The sequence below is a fragment of the Mirounga leonina genome, unplaced genomic scaffold (genome assembly GCF_011800145.1).
Source record: "Mirounga leonina isolate KUSES-001 unplaced genomic scaffold, KU_Mleo_1.0 Mir_179, whole genome shotgun sequence".
NCBI lineage: Eukaryota > Metazoa > Chordata > Mammalia > Carnivora > Phocidae > Mirounga > Mirounga leonina.
The window spans coordinates 6,187,402-6,209,754 of record NW_023270466.1 but is presented as its reverse complement, the minus strand read 5'-3'; the positions used below and the strand labels follow the sequence as shown (position 1 = coordinate 6,209,754).

Genomic DNA, 22,353 nt, shown 5'->3' with positions numbered 1-22,353 from the left:
GTGTGAGAGTCGGGAGCCGGCCGTGCTGGTGGTCCCTCCCGCCCACCGCTCCTCCACACTCGCCCCAACATGGCCTTCTTTCAGCACCAGGCCTACGGGCCTCATCCCCACATTGTTCGTGTAAAAACAATGCCCACAGCAATGTGGGCAGGAAGGTTTAGAGAGAGAGAGACGGGGGACAGGGGCCTGTGCTCCCCTCTCCGCCTGTTTCAAACCCCAAGAGCTTAATTATTTTGAGCACTGAGGGAACCAGCACTGGGAGGGGGGAGGTGTCTTTGAAGTCACTCAAGGCATGTCATGAAATGAACCCTTTTCCCTTCTTACTGGGCATGTCTAACCCTTGCCAGCACAGCTTGTTCAAAAGATGTGGTTTCCTGAGCTGCTGGGGCTTGGGAGTTCTACTTGGGAGGGGATGGGGGGCGGGGGGAAGCAGGGCAGTGGAAAGGAGGTGGGGGTGTCGGGGGAGAGTGTGTGCACAGGGGATCACTCAGCCCCTAAGGCCAGGTCACCAGGGCCCTGTTTTCTCTTCCAGCACGCTTATCTCTTTACAGCTGTAGCCAAACCGTCAGGTCTGTAATGATGGTTTTGATTACAGAGGCCAAGCGCAGCTGTGTGCGGTGGGCTGGTGGGCTCGCCCATCCCCCACACCCAGAAAGCCCTTTCCTTCCCCTCCCTGTGCTTGCGGTTTGTCATCTGTTCTCACAGAGCCCCCTTGTATTGGCCTGTGGCTTCCTGTTCTCAATCTGATCCAAATTTACCCCGTGAGGCATTTCCCTGCGCACACAGGCGCTCACGAGATCCCTCCCCGCGCCCCCCTCCACACCCCCCTTCTGAGGAAGGGTGGCAAAGAGGAACAGTGGAGAGTGAATAGGTGTTGGCTGTGATCTTTACACAACCTGGCAGCCGATCCCACAGCTTGTATTAGCTCCACAAGTCGAACAGATGGAACAAATTGACAGACTCGTGTTCACTCACCCTGGGCTGGAGAAGCAGCTGAGTGCTTGTTTGAAGCTGGGAGTTCGAATGCGTGTTTCCCCCTCTGAGTGGGATTTCTGGTCGTATCGGAGAATCCACGGCTTTAGCACCTGACGGCAGCGTGAAATGCCTAATGAGCCTGTGTGGCTTCCTCACCCAGCCAGCCAGCTCTCCCAAGCTCTCTTCCCTTCTTTCGGGATAGCCATGGGGGAGAAGAAGGGGTTTCTTTTTTTATGTAAAGGTAAAACATGTATATTTGTTTCCCAGAAGCAAGTATTCCCCTCTTCTGTCTTTTTGAAGCAGTGATTATTAGCAACCTGAAGTTCATCCATGAAAAATCTAATAGTGTCACTTGAACTTGAAATAGAAAACAAGTAGCACACAGAGTGTTTGAGGTTGATGTCAAGTACTTCCTTGTCCTGCTCAGTGTCCTCAGCCCACCCCGTTAGGGCCTGGATCATAGTGGTTAAGAATCATAATACATTGTATACATTTGCCTTTTCTAGGACTTCAGGATGCATTTGACAGTGACTGGGAAACTGGGAAAATCATGCCAAACAATTACAAAAATGGATCAGATGATGGGGTCCTTGCCTACAAACTCCTGGTGCAGACCGGCAGCCGTGATAAACCCATTGACATCAGTCAGGTACTCTCCCTGCCCTACACCCTGGAAGCTCCCAGGGCATGATAGAACAGAGACTGCTTGACAGCCTGCCCGCCCAGCCTGTGCTCTCTGGAGACCTGGGGCATCAGGGGCTGGTAGAATATTGAGTTGGCTCTAATTCACTTCATCCCATCAGCTGATTGAGTGCCTCAGTCTGCTCCTCTGTCAGGTGGGGACATGTGGACCACCTACCTCCATGGCCGTGGTTCCAACCAAGAACCCTCGAGGCAGTGGGCAGTATCTTTCAGATATTAGAAATGCTGTGTTGTACTGTTCTCTTTTGAATTCTAGTACTCATTACCATGTTGGTCTTGATTCTATTCAAACTTGGAAGAATGGTAACAGTCATTTGAGCAGAATTTAGGGTGGATGGATGAGCTAGGAGATCAAAGAGGTTTCTAGAAGGATGGGAGGATCGGTTGCATTCGATTCCTTGGGGTCACCCTGGCCCAGCAGGTGGAGAAGGAGGACAGACAGACGGCTCTGTCACGAGTGAGGCAAACAGAAATGCCAGTCCTTGGAACCTGAGTGCACTCGCCATTCTGCTCACTCCCCTGGGTAATAAGAGCTGTTTCTATTCAGTAATCATATTCTCCAACTGCATTTGCATCTTCTCTGTGATGCTCAGATTCCAGCATATCCCTTTTGATTCCTCAGGCATGTTGGGGAGTGTGTTTGGACCCTTCGGATTTCAAATGAGGCCAACACTACTACCGGCCCTCCCAGATCTCACTCCCTCTGCTCCTCGTAGCTTACTTGCTTCCCCCTCAGGCAGAAAACCGTCATGCTAATGATCTTCCCAGCAGCTCTGTTTATTGTCTCCCCTTTTTTGCTGGCGTTAAAGGTGACAGATTTACAAAGTACATTGTTCAGAGTTATTATGGAGTGTGAACTTGGTGCTTTATGGCTGCATGCGGCTCGGCACGCTGTCAGGTTTGACAAGGATGTGGGCAGAGGAACCTGTGGGAGAGATAGCAGGGGGATGCCCGGCGGCTGGGCCGGGCCTTTGGGACCAGGGACACCATGGAGCGAAGGGGATCGGGCCAGGCCCCCGGATATCACTTCCTCCGCCCGGGAGGGAGAAAAGCATGCTGCGTGCACGGAGGCCATGAGCTGTGCTCTGTAATTCCAGAGACGGCTTGAAGACATGCAGTTGTTACATATCCTGGGGATTAATTGAATCCAGACCCCTGAAGTTTCGTTTTGTCGCTCGACTCTTTCTTCCTTCACTCTTTCTCTATTAACTGCTGTCACTGGTGTTTTTCATTTTGTTAAGAAGGCCAAAAGCATTGGAGTCAGGCCTGAATCTAAAGTAAACAGGAAAAATATATTTGTGTGTGTGAGTGTGTGTGGATGTGTGTGTATGTCTCTCTCACGGTGTTTGCACCTAAGCAGAGCCCCCAGGACCTCCTTTAGAGAGAGGGAGTGTAGTATTCTGGGGCCTAGGATGGGGCTTGCTCAGTGGGACCAGCTCTCTCAGAAATCGGGGTACCCAGAAAGACCATAGTTGTGCACCAACCCCTTCCACTCTCTGGCGATGGGCATTTTGTGAATACACAGGTCATAGGAGGCTAGTGTTAGCAAAATTTATACAGATGTTGTTTTATTTTTATAGCTCTCCTCCATTTACTGGGTGGCATTTCCTTCAGTGTTAACAGCAGAGGTTAACTGCACACAGACGTGTATGGGGATTCTTGCCAGGTTTTCCCCCCCTTCCCCTCCTATAAATATGTTTCTCCAGATTGTTCATTCTCTGCCTTGGCTGCAGACAGTCTTTTAGCATTCAGATTTAATTGGTTCAGTCAATTCCTGGACCATCTGCAGAACTGTGTGTGTGTTACAAACACACCCATTATTGCATCCTCTGATAAGTGCATTTTGAAAGAAACCAAAGGTGTTCTGATGGGATTTTCTTATATGTTCAAAGAGGGGGCATACTCGGCTTTGTTGCAAATGCTGGTGCAGGGCTCAGCTTCTTTTCCCCCCTCCAGACAGGAGTGTGTCCCCCCCTCCCAGCCCCATTCTGAAGGACCCCTCTTCTTCCCATTTTGCAGCTGACCAAACGGCGCCTGGTGGACGCGGATGGCATCATCAATCCCAGCGCATTCTACATCTACCTGACCGCTTGGGTCAGCAATGACCCTGTGGCTTACGCCGCCTCCCAGGCCAACATCCGGCCTCACCGTCCTGAGTGGGTGCACGACAAAGCCGACTACATGCCAGAAACCAGGCTCAGAAGTAAGTAGCCCTCCACGGGGACCCGCCGTGCAGGGCCTCACCCTGTTCTCCCAAGCTCAGCCATGGCCCTCGTCTGCTGACGCTTACCCAGGGTTCAGAAGTGTAAACAGAACAATATATTCCTTTGAGTTTAAAGCTCTGGGAGACAGATGAGGATGTTTAATGGATACAAGCCGTGCCCTATCACGTTGGGAAATGAGAGTCCCTTATCTCCGTTTGTAGCTTTCGCCCTAGGACGCCCACCAGGCAGCTCTCTTTCACACCAGCTGTTCCATGTGAAAGCTGGGGACGCCTCCAGGTTGAGTGTTCTTTTACTATTGCAGAGTTTTATCGCTGGGGATTATATGTTTATCTTAGCTTTGTCAACTCTGGTGTGGAAGGAATTTTTGGCAAGTTGGGTCATTCCTATCAGCCACCAAGCACCTGTACTCTGTCAAAGCTGTTCAGACCAGAGCAGGGTAGTCTGTATGCAGCAGCATCCTCTTCCTTTCCCCGCTCAGCCCTGACTTTGAACGGTGGTCCTGTATGGATGGAATTTGCATTGGCGTTAGACATACTAGTAGCTTCCACCTTGGAGAGGAGGCCGAGGGAGGACGTGACAAAGAAGACGGGTCCCTTTGCAAACATGGCCGGAGAGGAAGCGGGTTGTGCTTCTCTGTATCTAAACCCCAGAGCCTTGTGGCAAGCAGCCAAGGCTTGTCTTAATGAAAATTTATAGTTGAGATTATAATAGGGCAAATCATGTTTAGCAAGTCAACTGAATGACCCCAAAGGGTCTGGAACACACAACGGCAGTAACTAAATGCTTGTTGTGTAAGGATTTCTTCCCCTGCTGCTGAAGACTTAGCATTGCATTAAAAGAGAAGCATGGAAGGTTTAAGTGTGTTAGATCACTAAAAGGATAAGAAAGTTAAGCGTTTTTCTCAGGAAAGCATGACTTTCGAGCTATTTTGTTCTCATAAGTGACTGCGTAATAAAACAGTTTGAACTTCGTATTTTCCCTTGTGTCAGTCGAACAAAAAATGCTCCTGCCATTGAATTCTTGTTTAGACACATCACAAAAGTGACTGCTTCCAGAAGATTAAAATCAAAGGTTAAATAAATACACAGGCCCCAGGCTCCTCCCCTCCCCTCCCCCCACCAGAAAAAAGATAGAATGTTGATTATTGCTTAAAGCTCTCTTAAACCAGAGATTAAGACTGTAAAGTCCCGAAGACTGTCCCCAGTACTGTTTGTGCTTCACGTTGAAAGAAGTGCAGTCAGGGGACCTGGTGGCAGAGTCCCTTCTCCGTTCATTGTGATCAGTGGCGGAGCATGCGGGGTGTGCATCCGGGAGGGCCGACCCTGGGGCGTGTGGTGGCTCCCCCAAACCTGGGTCACGCCCGTTCGCCCTCTGTCCTGTTGCCCCAAGCCTTCAGCCGTGGCCTCTTCCCACTGTCTCCCTGTCCAGTCCCAGCAGCGGAGCCCATCGAATATGCTCAGTTCCCTTTCTACCTCAATGGCTTGCGGGACACCTCAGACTTCGTGGAAGCCATCGAAAAGGTCAGAACCATCTGCAACAACTACACGAGCCTGGGGCTCTCCAGCTACCCCAACGGCTACCCCTTCCTCTTCTGGGAGCAGTACATCGGCCTCCGGCACTGGCTCCTGCTGTCCATCAGCGTGGTGCTGGCCTGCACGTTCCTGGTGTGTGCCGTCTTCCTCCTGAACCCCTGGACGGCCGGGATCATTGTGAGTTCATTCGCAGGGCTTTTGTGGACGTCAGATTCCTTTCGGCCTAGCTCTTGCTGCAGCCGGGAAGCTGTGTTTATGTCTGGGCCTCTGGAGGAGGGTATAGATTGCATCATCCTTGCTATATTTATTCTGCTGGAGGTGGCGAGGTTCATGGTTAGGTAGAGCCTTTAATGGCCTTCATCTTGTGTCCCTTCTCCTACAGCTTTCAACTTCCTGTGTAAAGACAGGGAAGTTTTAAAACACACTCTCTATAACCGCTCCTAGCATTTATTAAACGTGAACACGCTGAGCATTTATTAAATACAAATGTAACTAATTTTTTTTTTTTTTTTTTTTTACTTAAAGGGTCCTTTTGTGACTACATCCCAGACCTAACATAGGAAAGATTCTTCTAGAAAAGGGGGGGGGGGGAGGTAAATAGAGAAGTTAGGGCAGTGGTCTATGGGTAAAATGGTTTTCGAGATGGTTGTGTGTGTTCTGTGTGTTTTAAAGTTTGAAGGACGTTGATGAACTGGTATTACTAGCCGATTTTTTGGCATCCTTTTTCCAAGTATAATACTCTCAGATCTGAAGTAAGTTTCACGTAGAGTCTAATAAAATCACGGCAGTGTTTAAATTCCACGAATTGTGGTACAGGCTTCAAAATGACAAAATTATAAAAACAGACCAGGTCTCATTTCTGCACCATACGTCTGTGCAGCAGGTATGTTAAAAGGTAAATGTTTAGTCTGTAGGGGTTTTCATGGTGCTTAAGCAATTGATGTTGTCCATCTTTCATTAGCTTCTTAAAAGAAAGCAAAGGGAACTGTCACTGGACTCGTCCTCCCCTTGCCGCCGCCGTCCACCGCCCCACCCCCGGCCAGGAAAGATCATTCACTCCTTCTCTTCCGTCTGTGGGAAGTTTATTGTTTCATTTGTGTTTTCTCCCCTTTGGCCCAAGAAACTCCAAAGTCTACCTCGCAGATTTTCTTTGCATCTCTGCGCAGAGGTTGACAAGGCAGACGGAAGGCAAATAAGAGCTTTTCCTTGGGTTTAGCTGTCTGCTGTGTCCACCCGCCTTGCTCCTCACTTCTTCAAAGTGAAGGCGCCTGTAACCTGACCCCTGCCAGCTGACCAGAAGTCCCTTTTCTCCCTCGTCATCCTCTCTTAACCCATGGGCTCTCCAAACAAAAGCAAAGCTGCCTTTACGTAGAAGAAAGAACTTTTATTCACCCGTCCTATCTGCTTTCTTTAGGGTGGAGGGTGGGGCAACCAAAAACTCTTCCAGTTTCCATTCTGTTGTAAATTGAAGGACAGTTTCTGATGATTAAGATCAAAACAGAAGGAAATAACCTTGTTTTAAACTATTTTAAATTTGCAGCTAGTTACCAGTCCATGTTTGTGTAATTCTTAGATGACCCAAATGGAATAGTTGTGAAATTTTTTTTTTTTATTTTTCTTTTATTTGTTTGCCTTCTAGAGCAGGTATGTTGGAAAAACAGCTTACGGTAGTAATAGTAAGCTTTGCCTTTCTGCACTCCTCAAACAGGCTGCTGGCCCAAAACAGCTATCCCCAAATTGTCCCAAAGGCTCCCTTCTCAGCAGTGACAGCAGTGAATTAGAAAGTAAAGACAGGTGTCCAGAGTGAAAGCAAGTCAGCGTTTTCATTACGTTTGGGTCCCTGGTGTTTTCTCTGCTCTTGATCTGGAGTGAGCCCTTCCCCTGTTGTCAGCACCCGGTGTCTGTGCCCGTCCACTCATCCCGTGCATCTTCTTAAAGGTGATGGTCCTGGCTTTGATGACGGTCGAGCTCTTTGGCATGATGGGCCTCATTGGAATCAAGCTGAGTGCCGTGCCTGTGGTCATCTTGATCGCTTCCGTCGGCATAGGAGTGGAGTTCACCGTTCATGTTGCTCTGGTATGGGAGACCTCTCTATCGAGAACGTTATGGAGAGGCCACATGTTTACTTTAGCTTTGGTTGTCTCCAGGTTGGGGACCTTTTGGGTTTTCTCCAGCATCAAGGACACACATACAACGTGTCATAGTGAAGGGGCTTCAGAGCACAGGCATGACGAGGGGCTGAAATTTAGGTGGGCTTCTTCCCTCTTGGGCAGTCTAAGGAGAAGGGCATTGGAGGTGAAAGTTCACTGGGCAGGTCAGCAGGGGCCCAGGAAGGATTCTGCTTATTTGGTGTCCTTAGTGTCATGAGAGGTGTGTAAGTTGTCAACTTCGTTCCTGAGTTAGATGGTATCAGTGTGTGTGATTGCACACAAGAGCACACAATTTTTAAAACCACAGTTATAAAGCAGAGATAAAGTGAGACCACACTCACAGGCGTGGCGGGACGGCCTGACTGAGGGTGAGGCAGGCCCGAGGAACTGGTTCTCCCACCTGAGCCCACCCAGCTCCTTCAACCTCCCTGCCTCCAAATTTGAGAGAGAGAGGAACATAAGAGAACCAGGGTTGCTCTCAACAGGATCCCCGCCCCCCCCCCAACCATGTCCAGTCCCGTAAACGGTTTGTTGGAGGAAGTTAAACATCAGGAGACTTTAAACCAAGAGACAAACCCATTGTGTACGTTTATTAGAAAATTATTCAGAAGCCTCCTAGCAGTGTGTGGTTTATGTTCTGTCCACACTCATGCTTATAGCCTAAGTCCTTGGGGTGATTGGTAGCCACTCAATAAATATTTTAAAGAAATACTGATGTGTGGAATGCCCCGGATAGGAAACCTAGCCCTGAGCCTGGGTCACATTACTTTTAGTCTTGCTTTTGCAGTCACTAGCGTTGGTTTTCCTGGCGCTCAACACATGGCATATGCATGTCTGCACGTGTGCATATCTACACATTGGCTCTGTTTTGTGCCTTCTTAGTTTCTCCACAAGGAGTCTTTCAGGGGCCTTGACATGCAGTTTAGAGTCTATAAACTTCTGTGTTTCAGAAAGACTGTTCTGTTGAGGTTGTGCCATTTTCAACAAAAAGCTGATAATACAGAAGCAACATTCCCTAAATTTTGAGCCTCCCCAAATTCTTTTCCTCCACTGAGCTGGGAGGAGGGAGAGGGGATTTTTTAAAAAGAAGAGCCCACCAGCCTAGAGCTTAGAACATAAATAATGCTTAATATCATTTCTTCAAAAAGGAGAAAACTTTACATGAGAGTGAAGAATCCACCCAGTCATTTTATTCTGATGGGAATGAAAACCACGTGTTTTTTTTTTTTGGTAGCCAGCATAGCAAGCAAGAGTGTTCTAGAACAGGTTTTTACAGTGGAAATGAAAACTGCAGCCTGTCAGGGCACTCTGGGCCTTACACGTGAGGTAGTATGAACATAAATGCACACACCAGTGCTGGATAAACAATTAAGGAATGCTTCCACCGCTCATGCAAGATGTAATTCCAAGAATTTAAGGAGGCTCAAGAGCCAGCTTGGCTTTGTGAGCCATCACCCCTGCTCGTTGCTCGTAGCCCCCATCTTCATCACGAGACCATCCACACACAGGATATGGCGTTCTTGGTCCTGTATGTGAAGGTCTACTTAAAGCAGGCAGGTACTGCTCTTTTGAGGTTCCTAAAATGATGGAATAAGGTTGGTGAGGAGCACTCTTCAAAGAATCAGTGGGTTCCTATCAGTTCATTGTTCCCACAACGTAAGTTGGGTGTGAGATGATAAAACCCTACTTGACCCTTGCAGCCTTGTGGCCCAAGTATGGCACAAAGTAACATGGTTGCAGACTGTCTTGGTGCTTTCCTCCCAAGACAAAAAGGCAATTCTGTTGATCCTAAAGCCTTCCCCACTCTGGAAAAGCATGTGCATTCTAGAGCACATGCACTTTGGAGAAAAGTACGGAAACTCCTAGCACATTTTTATATACTTTTCTTTCTTCATCCGTTCAAGAGAACAACCTTAGTGTTCTTCCACAAGCTATGCAAGGCATGGGAGTGCACCCAATGTGTGATAGGCCTTGATTTTTAAGGAGCTATGGTCTACAGAGTTCCTGAACCTTCTCTTCTCAGCATATCCCAGAGCAGCCTGTAGCTTTCAGGCAGAGAAAGGACTTGTACCAAACTCCTGTTGGGGTCCCACCGAAGGGCCAGGTACTGACTCCCACCGAAGGGCCAGGAACTGACTCCCATTAAAATGGTCCTGGGTCACCCCATCAAGCCAACAGTCCAATATGCTGGGGCTTACTCTATATAAGTTGCCATTGGTATCAGTAGTATTCTTGACCTAGTGGAGCTTTAGGAAGTGAAGGAGCGGGGGGATATGACCACGCAGAGTTAGAACAGGCTCGATTTGAATTTCGCGTCCTATATTTTTCTTGTGATCCTTCCGTGGTGCTTAGATGTACTACAAACACATTAGTTTGAACCCGGCAATGGAAGTTCTGCATCATCATGAGGAAATGGGTACTTGGCACCCAGTTGCACGCAACCCTCAACTAAGCCCACTTAGAAGTAAGATCTTGACCTTCCCCCAAATCAGGAAGGATGCTGTCATCTTCACACTGTGGGCCTCCCATGTGAAAGCCGTGAGACCATGCGGGTTGGGGAGGAAACCCAAGGGGGGCAGCAGCAAAAAGAAAAGGACATTTTGCTCATGTTTGTATAGTTTCGGTTTGGTTTTTAATTTAAAGTAAATATGCTTTCTGTCTCTTTTTGTCATTCAAGATTTATATCAACACCAAACATGACACAGTATCACGAACAGGCCATTTTAGCATAAGCCTAGATTTAGGTACTTGAGCAACCCCGATTAAATATTGCAGGAGCTAGAAAGGAAGATGCGAGAAGGTCTGTACAGACCGAGTAAGAGAGCTGGTGGCATGTTGGACAGAGCTGCCCACGGGCTTCCGTCCGGGAATCGGCTCATCCCGCCTCTTCTCGTTGCGCAGGCCTTCCTAACGGCCATTGGCGATAAGAACCGCAGGGCCGCGCTCGCCCTGGAGCACATATTTGCACCCGTCCTGGACGGCGCCGTTTCCACTCTGCTGGGAGTGCTGATGCTCGCAGGGTCTGAGTTTGATTTCATTGTCAGGTAAGCAGGAGGGGAGACGGTTCTTAATTTCTAGCAATCACTATCAACCTTATGATCTCTGTTGGAGATTTCCTTCTGTATCCTGTAGATGTCTTCATGTCTTCATTGTGACTCTACTCTTTGTCCCCCAGATTTATTGAGGTGTAACTGACAAATAAAAATCATATATTTTTTAAGGTATACAACGTGATGTTTTGCTATACGAGTACATTGTAAAATGATCACCACAGTCCGTGACTCCTCTAATGTTGAGTTTCTTAACTCAGAGACCTGCCGAGAGGTAGAAGGACAAGCTCTCTTCCAGAGCCATCTTAGGGAACATCTTGGGGAGGAGAGTGGAGAGTTCCACAGTGTGAAACCAGGGGACCACCCAGTACCCCAGTTCTGACCTTGGTTCCCCCTCACTGACTTTGACCTTCACTTCTCTTTCAAATTGATAGAAAACTTAGCAAAATACCTAAAATGGTCACCTACATTTTGTTCTTCTAAGAAGCAAAGGTAGCATGCCCAGACTTCACATTCAAGTTCTTAATAAGATTTAGGGATAAGATTTAGGGAGCAGTAAATGTGTGACTTCGGTATCAAATGTTGGAAATCCAGACTTAGTTTGGATACTTCTTTTTGGATCCCCGGGCATGCAATTTCTTGTGGATTTATGAAGAATATGAGTTTGTGACATAGAAAAGGAGAGCAAGTTTGCCTTCTGAAAAGAATTTGAGCACTGCAGGGAAAGACCATTTTTTGCTCCGAACGGCCCCCATGGCTTCGGGAAGTAGCTGCTCTTGGATGTAACACTGCTGCTCCGTGGAAGGGCAAGGCCAGAACCATCCATAAGCGAAAGATAGTCCAGAATTAGAACCGTGGTAAAGCAGAACCGAATGTGAGACATGACTGCCCGGCTTGGGATGCTTCAGGAATCTGGAGAGAGAATCTAAACAGGCTTTCTCGCTGTGTGGGCCTGTGATAGGTCTTGCATTTTCAAGTGAAAAGAAGAGGGTTTTGAGTTTCAGTCCAAGATTCCTTCTTGCAGGAAAAAGATCAGGCCATTGGTCTGTGGCCTACCCCACTGGGCAGTTGGGCAGCAGAGATGAAGCCTTCCTCGAAGGAGGGCCGGCGTTCCCTCAGTGTAGTTAGTGTGGGCTAATGGAGAGGTGGGGCGGCGATCACAGTGTGGACCAGAACTTCTCAGACCGTAATGTGCTTAGGAATCATCCCAGGCTCTGCAGATGCAGCTCGGATTTCGTTGGGGGCAGGGAGGGTGCGGAGCAGAGTTTGCATTTCCAGCCAGCTCCCAGGTGATACCCATGCTGCTGGTCTTCTCAACACAACACCGTTAATCAACTAACAAGCCAGTTAGTACATTCTTGTTTGCCTATACCAGGTAGATGTATGCCTAAATTAGATCAAGATTTTGGCCAGAGTTTTATTTTCAGCTTCTTAACTTGACTTTGGCTTTTCCTTTATTTCCTTAGCATACGTGTATTCGGGCATTAGTAGATGTTTCTTTATGGCCTAAAACCCCTGTGTCAAGGAGAGTTTCTTTCACGTGATTTCTCCCTCGACACAATGTAACAAGCACCTCGTAAGTGCCATGGTACACAGCGGCAAGTTACCTGGACCCCGTCCCCCGCAGTGTGGCTTACAATCTGGGGGGAGAGGGAGTTCACAGGCAGTTCAGAAGCATGGGAAAGGCTGGGCGTGATGGGATCTCAGAGGATCTCACTCAGCCTCGTGGGGAAGCCGAGTGAGCCCCAGAGGGGGATCTTTGCCAGAAGTGGAGCAACCAGCTGGGAACCAGAATGGAGGGCAGAATCCCAGCTCTCATCGAACCCGTGGCTTCCTGTTCTCTCCCAGAGATATCAGGGTTCTTGTTTCAAGCACTTAAAAGGGCTTCCCATTTTCTAGAACTGGATGGATTAACCTGATAAAGCCCTCACTGAGGTCAACTAAATGAGCAGACATTGTATACGCTAAGCCGTCAGAAATCTAATTGGTCTGTTTATGCTACAGTTAGACGGATGGGATGCAAATGTCTTAATGCTGCTGCTGATATATGCTTCAGCCTCAAGTTCCTGCAGTTTACATTAGAGCAAGACATTGGCGGCTTGCTTCTTACTAATGCAGCTCAGAAGTTTCTAGTGTTTACAATAGCTGCAAGGTATTTGTATTTTTATAGGGATTCTCGCTCCTTTCATCTAATGTCGAAACATGTATAGTCATGGCAAAGTTGGGTGCCTGTTCTGTTTTATGATCAAGAGGACCATTAACAGATAGATATCTCGCCCTCCCTCTTCCCAGAACATCCTGAGCTCTCCGCCACCTCAGCCTCCTTCCAGCAAAATTGTCCTAGATATTGTTAGTTCCAGAAAACGTACACTTGCGTGGAGCCCGCTCCCTGCAGCTGTGGGGAGCATCGGCCAGCCGCTTGCCCGAGCTGACAGGTTTACCTTGGTATTCATGAAGGATCCCAGACCTTAGCCCTCAATGGTGGGAAAGCAGGGCCACTTGCGCACTCTCCTCTTCTTCATGGTGCTGCGGCCTTTATGTTTGAATTGGCTGACGCAAAACAAGAGTATTCAGAGATGCTAAATTGTTCAACAAAAGATTGGCCCACAGAGCAGCCCCTCATTGTGGGCCGCCCTCCCCCGCAAATGCCCCAGCAACCACAGAATGGGCAGCGTTTTCTTTGCAGAAAGCTGGTTCTTGTGTTCTAAAAAGGTTGCAATTGGAGCCGTTTGGTAAAACTGGAACTCACAGAATTCTAGGCAGAAAGTTGTGATTAATGAAAGCCCAGGGAAAGCCTTACCTGATCCGCTCGAGACTTAATTAGAGATTCTGCTCTAAGATGCAGAAGCATTTCACAGTGGATTAGCTGCCTGCAGAAGTGGGCTGCTTTTCCTCCTGAGCTAAATTGTTTAAATTCTACACCCTTCACTTCATTTGTTTGCTTCTGCTGGGTTTTCATGGACGGGGGCCCCTCTGCATTGTGTTTGTGCTTCCAATCCGCTCAGCCATTCAGCTCACATTCCATATTTTTGTGTTTGTGTAACACATTCATAAATAACATTACATGCCAGGAGATTTCAGCAAATTAACAAACTAATTTTTCCCTCTTCCCTTCACGAACTAACACTTTGGGTTGTGGAATGTAGTCCTTGAGAGTCACAAGGTAAAAAAAAAAAAAAGAAGAAAAAAAAAAACTAATCTCATGCTGAATGTGAACCACAGTTTTATAAGAGCCTCTGCAACCGTGTGGGCTTTGTTAATTTTGGGTTTTGACATGCTGCATAATATTTGGGCACATGAAGCCTGGCTTCATTTACTTTTGCCACAGTGAATGATCCTGTTTCCCTTTTATCTTCAAGGTATTTCTTTGCTGTCCTGGCAATCCTAACAATCCTGGGTGTTCTCAACGGGCTGGTTTTGCTCCCAGTCCTTCTGTCCTTCTTCGGCCCGTACCCCGAGGTCAGTAATTGCACCGGGTGTCACATACACCTCTCAGGCCACCAGAATGCCGCTTGTCCCAGGGTCCCTGTGAATTTAGATGTTTAGGTATCTCAACATTACTGTTTACTTTTTCAGTAAACATTTCGATGACTATGGCTTTTTTCTCTTCAGCTTTGGGGGATGTACTGGGTTTGTTTTGGTTTTGTTTTGGTGTCTTAAACCAAGTGATTGGCGCCCCGAGTCTTATAGTTCTGTATCAATGAAGCATTTTCCACTCAAGATGAATATCCGGGCTTGAAAAAAGTAAAAAGGGCACAGCCTGCCTTTCCGAAGTGTAAAAGCAGAGGGCAGTTCTTGTGTTCCAGCTGCCAGGCCTGATGGGCCTCGAGGTGGCAGAGTGGGGGAGGTGAGCACGGGAGTGGGAGAGGCCGGGGCAGTGGGGGACGGGTACAGAGAGCCCTGAGCAAGACTGTGCTCTGCTTTGCTTTGCTTTGAGTGTGACCAGCAGGTAAATGGATGATAACACTTCTGATATGGAATCTCCTTTAATAGGTATCTCCAGCCAACGGGCTGAACCGACTGCCCACCCCTTCCCCCGAGCCGCCCCCCAGTGTGGTCCGCTTTGCCGTGCCCCCCGGTCATGCAAACAATGGGTCTGATTCCTCTGACTCGGAGTACAGTTCTCAGACGACCGTGTCAGGCATCAGTGAAGAGCTTCGGCACTACGAGGCCCAGCAGGGCACCGGGGGCCCTGCCCACCAAGTGATCGTGGAAGCCACAGAAAACCCTGTCTTTGCGCGCTCCACTGTAAGTCACCCTAGGGGGGCAGCCCCTGCCTCCTTTGAGCAGCAAATCCCAGACAGAGAGGACTTTAAAATAAAGTAGGGATTAGGTAGAATCATATGAAATTGCCAGTATTTGCCTCTTAAACTATAAAAAATCAGTTCTGTGTGGCGGGGTGTCCTGCGGGTTGCAAAGGGCGGGGGCCAGTAACCCTAGCTATGAGCAGCATTGGCATGTGTCTTGTTCGGGCTAAGTACAATCGGAGCTTCAGGGCCAGAGGGAAAGCGTGCCTTGCTGCTGCCCTTTTTTTTTTTTTTTTAAAGCTGCGTGTCATTTTAGAGTAATACTTTTTTTTTTTCAATGTAATGGTATTTTTATTGCCAACAGAGTGATTTCTTTTTCCTCCCAATTCTGTTACATTTAAATGCCCTGGTACAAAATGATTTCAGTTATTGATGCCTAAGACTTTACCAGAAGTGGGAAGCTTAGCCTTCAGTGATTCAGGAAAGCCATGAGCAGCCTGGGAGCCCCTTCTCAGAGGCTCCCAGAGCCCCAGCCATGTCCTGCACTCTCTCTGTTCCCCAGGATGTCCTCAGCCCCCCAGGCCTAGAGCACAGCACACAAAACCCGAGGAAGGTTCTAAGACTCGTGTTGCTCCAACTGAGGGCCTCCTGCTGTCCCTCCAGGAAATGGGTATTCCAGTCCCAGGCCAGAGCAGCCCTTGCATGAAAGAGAGAAGGGGCCAACCAAATAACCTAAATTTTCCTCCTCTTACCCCCCGTGGCGCTGCCTGCTGAGCTGCAGTGTGAATCTGGTTTTGTTCAGCGGGGGCCTAAAAATAGGTACAAGCTGAACGACTTTGAAGTTGGTCACGGTCCTTTTGATTGATGTGGCCACTGTGCTGCTCCGTGCTTTGTATAGAGACCCAGAAACCAGATTCCTAACAACCGGACGGGGCAGTGCTGCCCCACAGAACTTTCCGCGACGATGGAAATGCTCCCTCTGGGCTCGCCCATATAGTAGCCACTGACCACATGTGGCCGTTGAGCCCTTGAAATGTGGCTGGCGCGACGAAGGAACCGAATTTGGCATTTTTCCTCATTTAAGTGTAAATAGCCGTATGTTCCTAGTGGCTACCGTATTCAACAGTGTAGGTGTAGACAGTCCTGCCAACAGGCTGCGCTTGGGCCGGCGGGAGCCAGATGCTTAGCAGTTTTCAAAGAGGAGGAGCTTGCGACCTGACCCTGCAGCGCAGGGTGGGGCGCAAACCGTGGGACCAGGCAGCCCAGGGCCCCTCCCACCAAAGCCCTGCATTTATGGGCCTCAGCCGTATTATGTGTCCGGTCAGCTGTGCGGGAGAAAGCCTAGGCCCGGCGTCCAAAGAAGGCCTTCCTCTGCCACGTCGTGGAGGTTCTAAAAGAACAGGTTTTTCTTTTGTGGGTGGAAGGCCCCGTTGGCTCCCCCGGGCTTCGCCCAGCCATTTGTGGGGTTGACTGAGCGCTCAGTGAAGAACTGTGTGTGGGTGGCCGGCGGGAGCCCGAGCCAGGAAGGAAAGGCCGGGCGCAGCGAGGGGCGATGCCCCGCCTGGGGTTAGCATCCTCCCGCCTGTTCTAACCTGCCCTCGCCCTCTGCAGGTGGTCCATCCCGAAGCGAGACATCACCCGCCCTCAAACCCTCGACAGCAGCCCCCCCTGGACTCAGAGTCCCTGCCTCCCGGACGACCAGGCCAGCAGCCCCGCAGGGAGCCCCCCAGGGAAGGCTTGCGGCCACCCCCCTACAGACCGCGCAGAGATGCTTTCGAAATTTCTACTGACGGGCATTCCGGCCCTAGCAATAGGGACCGCGCGGGCCCCCGGGGAGCCCGTTCTAACAACCCTCGGCACCCCGCGTTCACTGCCATGGGCAGCTCGGCGCCCAGCTACTGCCAGCCCATCACCACTGTGACGGCCTCGGCGTCCGTGACTGTTGCCGTACACCCCCCGCCTGCCCCCGGGCCCGGCTCGGCGCGGAGCCCCCGAGGGGGACTGTGCCCAGGCTACGGGGACTACCCCGAGACTGACCACGGGCTGTTTGAGGACCCCCACGTGCCTTTGAACGTCCGGCGCGAGAGGAGGGACTCCAAGGTGGAAGTCATAGAGCTGCAGGACGTGGAGTGTGAGGAGAGGCCCCGGGGCAGCAGCTCCAACTGAGGTGCGTGGGGCAGGTGGGTTGGCCCGGGAGTCGCTGCTCCTCGGCAGCAGGGGCCGGACGCGCAGGGGGACCCAGAGCAGAGCTCCTTGGGGCTTCTCAGGCTGCATCCTCTGGGAGCCCCGGGGCGTGGGTGTGGCCCAAACCGAACCCCAGTGGCTTCTGATCTCCAAGGCAAGGAGCGCCACGTCCACGCTCTTTCGTCCTTGGGGAACTGGTCCAGTCCTAAATGGGGTCCCTCCCCTCGCTGCCGAGCTGTTGAGCGTTAGTGCAAGTCCACAAGGGCGCTAGCTTTCACCTCTCTATCTTTATATAAAGCACCATAACAGGTATGTGTGATACACGGCTCCGTGAATCCATGTCGCCGGCCCTCACACCGGGGAAGGGTTTGCCACCCACCCTGAGAATCCCCTCGTGCCCTCACCCAGCACCCCCATCCTGATCCCTAATACCATTGATCAGTTTCCTTGATTTTGTGCTTTCTAAATCCGGACCCATACACCTGTTGCTTCGTTTGACTTTTTTTTCTTTCTTTTAAAGGGTGAGTAAAATCTGAAGCAAAGAGGCCAAAGATTGGAAGCCCCCCCAACCACACACCCCCCGCCCCCGCCCCCGAACTGCTTGAAGAGAACGGCTTAGAGTCCTACAAACGTGCGCACCGGGAGAGCAGTTCCGCGTTACTGTAACCGATTGTATTATTTTGTGAAATAGTTCTATAAATATTTAAGAGGTGTACACATATGTAATATACGAAGGAACGGATGTAAAGTAGTGCGATCTGGGCTTTCTCCACTCCTGCCCCCAGAGTTGTTGGTGGGGAGGCCGCCGCGGGGTCCCCCCCCCATTTGTGCATGGGTCTCTGTGCCACAACCAAGTTTAACTTAGTCTTAAATTTCAGCATATGTTGCTGCTGCTTAAATATTGTATAATTTACCTGTATAATTCTATGCAAATATTGCTTATGTAATAGGATTATTTTGTAAAGGTTTCTGTTTAAAATATTTTAAATTTGCATATCACAGCCCTGTGGTAGTATGAAATGTTACTGTTAACTTTCAAACACGCTATGCGTGATAATTTTGTTGTTTAATGAGCAGATATGAAGAAAGTACGTTAACCCCGGTGGCTTCTCCAGGTGTAGTTGGATGTGGTTCTGTTTGGCTGTGTGTGTGTGAACACGTGTGTGATTTCCCAATGTACTGTACTGTGATTTTATTTTATTTTTTTTCATTTTGTTGTTTCTTTTCACGTTCTTGTAATCCTTAGTGGGCTCTGCCCTCCTTGGGCTGGAAGAGTCAGGATATCTTTATTGCTTGGTGCTGCTGGAAAGCTAGCCCTGAATGTCGCCTTATCCTTTCGCCAGACTCGCTTCAGGTCCAGGGCATCTTTTGCGATCGTTGGCTGCTATCCAGACACTCCCAACTCATGCCTCAGAGGAGACGGGCTCCGTTGCATGGATCGTTGTGGTGGACGTTGGAACCTCAGGGTTTAGAGCTAACATCTGCTCATCTTCATTGGTATTAAAGAGTTATTACAGAACACGTTTAGTGGTGAGCCTCGGCTGGGCCATGAACGTGTACTCTAGAGTACGCAGCCTTCGTTGTACCTCTTGTCACTCACACACGCTCACACACACACACATACACATGCACCCTCAAAAGCTTAAGGGCAGATCGGAAATCTTTCAGAGACAATGACCCTACTACGAGTAGAAAAACCTATTGATTCTGGGCCCACAGTAAACCCAGAGATGATGTTTTGAGTCCCTACAATTTAAACTCCCCCCTCTTCCTAAATTGCACAGTTGGTCGGGGCTTTCTGGATCTGTCTGTATCTTCTTGAGAGATAAATAGTGAGCCTCCAGTTTGGTGATGTGGAGTCAGAAGTTCTGCAGGGTAAGAGCTTCTGAAGGATCCTTCTCAGTGTGTGAATAGTAACGTCATGGGCACACACTTCCTAAATAAACTGTGTCCCTCCTCTCGGCCTTACTAGTGTTCTTTCGATGTGACACTGATCCAAGAGCAGGGAGCTGTTCGTTGCATACACCCCACTGAAGAACGTGTCTGGAGGCAGATCTCTGAACCAGGCGTTACTTTTAAAGATTTGCTTCTGTCTTGCTCGTGTTGTCCGGCTCTGAGGTTTGGTCTTCCTCCGCTCCTAGCCGGGGCCCGGCAAGTGTCCGGGAAGCAGTCGGTCCCCAGACTCAGCTGCTGTAGGAGCACACGGATGGCGGTGCCCATTGTGCCCTCCTGTTCCCCACAGAAAATTCCGGCCAAAAGGCAGTGGGCTCCCAGTAGCACCCAGCAGTATAGTGACCTCAGACCCGAAAACTTGCCACAAAACTGTAAGATACTAATTGGAAGCCCCCTGGGGCCGCCAGGTGTGTGTGTTCATGTGCCAGGGGCCCCGGTGGGCCCGCGTCTACTGTTCGGAGCCTCTGTCAGCCACACTGTCTGTCCACCTAACACCCAGCTCTGCTCAGAAAACTTAGGTCCTGCGTTCAAGAGAGAGACGGTGCAAAATTCTGAGGTCTGCTTCCCTCTGGCTCGTGGCATGCCCTCCTCGCTCCTTTCCTGAGCCCAGCTTGTGTGGTGCATGAGATCTCGCACGGCCCCACTTTCTGCACGGGGTAGAACTTTCTCCCACAGTCACATTGGCAAAGGGAGAACTCGGGGGCGGGCAGGCAGCCAGAATTTCTCTCTCTCTCTTTTTAAAATAGTTTTATTTTGTCTGTCTTGTTTGTTTATTTGGATGTTTTAATTTTTTTTAAATCTTTGCTGATATTTATAATTTTGTATCATAAGAATGTTTTCCTACAGTATTTGTCACGCCAGTTTATAACAAACAATGCAGGGATTTTATTTCTATTGGAAACACTATTACAGCTATGTTTTACTTTTGAACAGAATTTTTATTTGTATAGAGTGCTTACTAATGTTAAATAGTTCAGAGTATATAACATGTTCATTAAAGACTCATGGTAGGTGTTAGTGTAAGGAGTTTAAAGGAAATAAATATTCAAACTGGGTCTCATTGTCTGCCCGTTTGGGCAGAAATGGGTTTGTGTCATTTCAATTACAAAGATAAAAGTATGCCATATAATTTATTTATATGAAAATTTATTTTTGTAGTGTACATAGTAGTCATCAAGTCTTTTGACAGAAGTATATTTTTAAAGAATTTATATGTGATGAATCCATAATGTCTGGAACTTTGCTGAGACATGAGTGGGGCACACTTTTCATTGTAAAGTACAGCAAGGAAAAGAAAATGTTTAACAGTGTTAAGAGAGTGAGAGATCGAGTAAATATTCATGCAATTGTGAAATGTGTATTAGTTACCATTTGTGACCTAGTGTGGTTCTCATTTTAAACCTTGAAAGGCAAAAATGTACAAACTCTCTAAATATTAATGTTCAAACACTGATAGAAATTCTAACATGAATAAAAAATAATATAACTTGTTGGTTATGTCTTTGTTCATAGAATTTTTTTAAAAGATTTTTTTTATTATTTGAGAGAGAGTGTGTGTGCGTGCGCATGCGCGTGCAAGCAGGGGGAGGAGCAGAGGGAGAGGGACAAGCAGACTCCGCGGTGAGCGAGGAGCCCAATGTGGGGCTTGACCCCAGGACCCCGAGATCATGACCTAAGTAGAAAGCAAGAGTTGGACCCTTAACTGAGCCACCCAGGCGCCCTTATTCATAGAATGTTTGTTTTTGTTTTTTAAAGATTTTTATTTATTTGTCAGAGAGAGAGGGGGAGAGAGAGAGAGCACAAGCAGAGGGAGCAGCAGACAGAGGGAGAAGCAGGCACCCCGCTGGGCAAGGAGCCCAATGCAGGACTCGATCCCAGGATCCTTGTCATGACCTGAGCTGAAGGCAGATGCTTAACCGCCTGAGCCGCCCCAGGTGTCCCCATAGAATGTTTTTTTATTTATAGTGTTTTACAAAGGCAGCGTGTCAGGCCACCATAAACTTCGTTGTTTTGTCTTAGTAACGTTGCTCAAGAATCCTTTCTTGTTCTACCTCATGAAAGCATTCTTGACATAAGAACTCTAGGTTATTTTCTGACACCAAGAAAGTTCCTAAATACCATTCAAGATGATCCCCTCTGTCATCTCTTAACATTCTTATCTTTTTTATGTGATGCCTAATAACTAGAGGGAACATTGATCAAGATAAATGTGATGATTATTAAAATAAATGAAGGTAGCTGACAATATGGGACTAGTTGAACCTGATACAGAATGACTTTTTCTGAGTGTTTATGATACGATTATATCTCATCTTCTTCGTAGTCATGGAGAAAACTAAGACCAGGAATATCCTACCCATCGGAAAGCAAGGAGTGGTGGGGAAGAACTCGAGACCCAAACTGTCACAAACACCTGGTGAGCGGTCAGCAAACTGCAGTCCGCGGGCCTCCCGTTCTTGTAAAGATTTCTCAGAAGACGGACGCACGCATTGACATACAGGTAGTCTGGCCGCTTTCCAGGTAGAGTGGCAGTTGGATAGTTGTGACCCACTGCACAGCCTATGGAGCCTAAGGTGATTTACTGTGTTCGTCCACCCATTTTAAGATAGGGTTATCCTGGTTCAGTGATACTCGGGTGGGGTTCATGGACCAGCAGCATTGGCGTGCCTCGGAAGCTTTCCAGAAAAGCAGAATCTTCAGGGCCACCCCAGACCTATGGAGTCAGAATGCCGGGAGTGAGGCCCAGGAATCCGTGCGTTAACCAGCTGGTTGGTTCTGGTGGTTTGGATGCAACAGCAGAGACGATCCCTAAACCCGTTCTGGCTGCATGTGGCCATGGGTCACGGGCTACACGGCCAGTGCAGGCCGGATCTGAAAACAATGGAGAGATGCCGACCCCTCTGTGCTTCTCTTTCTGCAAAAACACATGTTCATCCATGGGAAAGAGCGGAGACCTGCCAACTGCATTTGTGTCTGGGAGTCCGAAGAGAGGAGTTCCTTTTCAGTGCTCTACCACCGCTGTGGAGGGTGTGGGCTCCTGACCTCACGGGCAGGGGAGGAAGGCCACTCCAGGCCAGACCCCCGTCCACCCTTGCTGCTGAGAGGGTTGCAGGTGACTCGCTCTGGCTTGGGCAAGTCACTTGAAACCTTGGATCCTCCGTATCCTCATCTGTATATAAACTAAAGAGAATGCGTGTCCTTTGCAGACTTCTGAAGGTTGAAAGCAGTGATGGTTGTGATGAGGTCTGGCCCAGAGGAAACCTCTGTGGACCCCACACTGAATAAGCCACTCGGGTAATACAATGTCCTCCTTAATGGATGCTTCATCAAAAAAC

The 22,353-nt window shown here is 48.7% G+C and overlaps 1 protein-coding gene across 3 annotated transcripts in view; it reads left to right on the top strand.

Moving 5' to 3' along the window:
* Positions 1 to 20,515, top strand: part of PTCH1 (patched 1) — a 61,203-nt gene extending 40,688 nt beyond the window's left edge. For all 3 annotated transcript variants that reach the window (XM_035024454.1, XM_035024453.1, XM_035024455.1), the window contains 9 exons: positions 1,482 to 1,624; positions 3,697 to 3,880; positions 5,331 to 5,611; positions 7,373 to 7,510; positions 10,486 to 10,628; positions 13,994 to 14,093; positions 14,628 to 14,882; positions 16,493 to 17,048; positions 17,586 to 20,515. In XM_035024454.1, the coding sequence (XP_034880345.1) occupies positions 1,482 to 1,624; positions 3,697 to 3,880; positions 5,331 to 5,611; positions 7,373 to 7,510; positions 10,486 to 10,628; positions 13,994 to 14,093; positions 14,628 to 14,882; positions 16,493 to 17,047 (1,799 nt within the window). In that variant the 3' untranslated portion in view covers position 17,048; positions 17,586 to 20,515. The remainder of the gene's footprint in view (positions 1 to 1,481; positions 1,625 to 3,696; positions 3,881 to 5,330; positions 5,612 to 7,372; positions 7,511 to 10,485; positions 10,629 to 13,993; positions 14,094 to 14,627; positions 14,883 to 16,492; positions 17,049 to 17,585) is intronic.
* Positions 20,516 to 22,353: the final 1,838 nt, after the last annotated feature.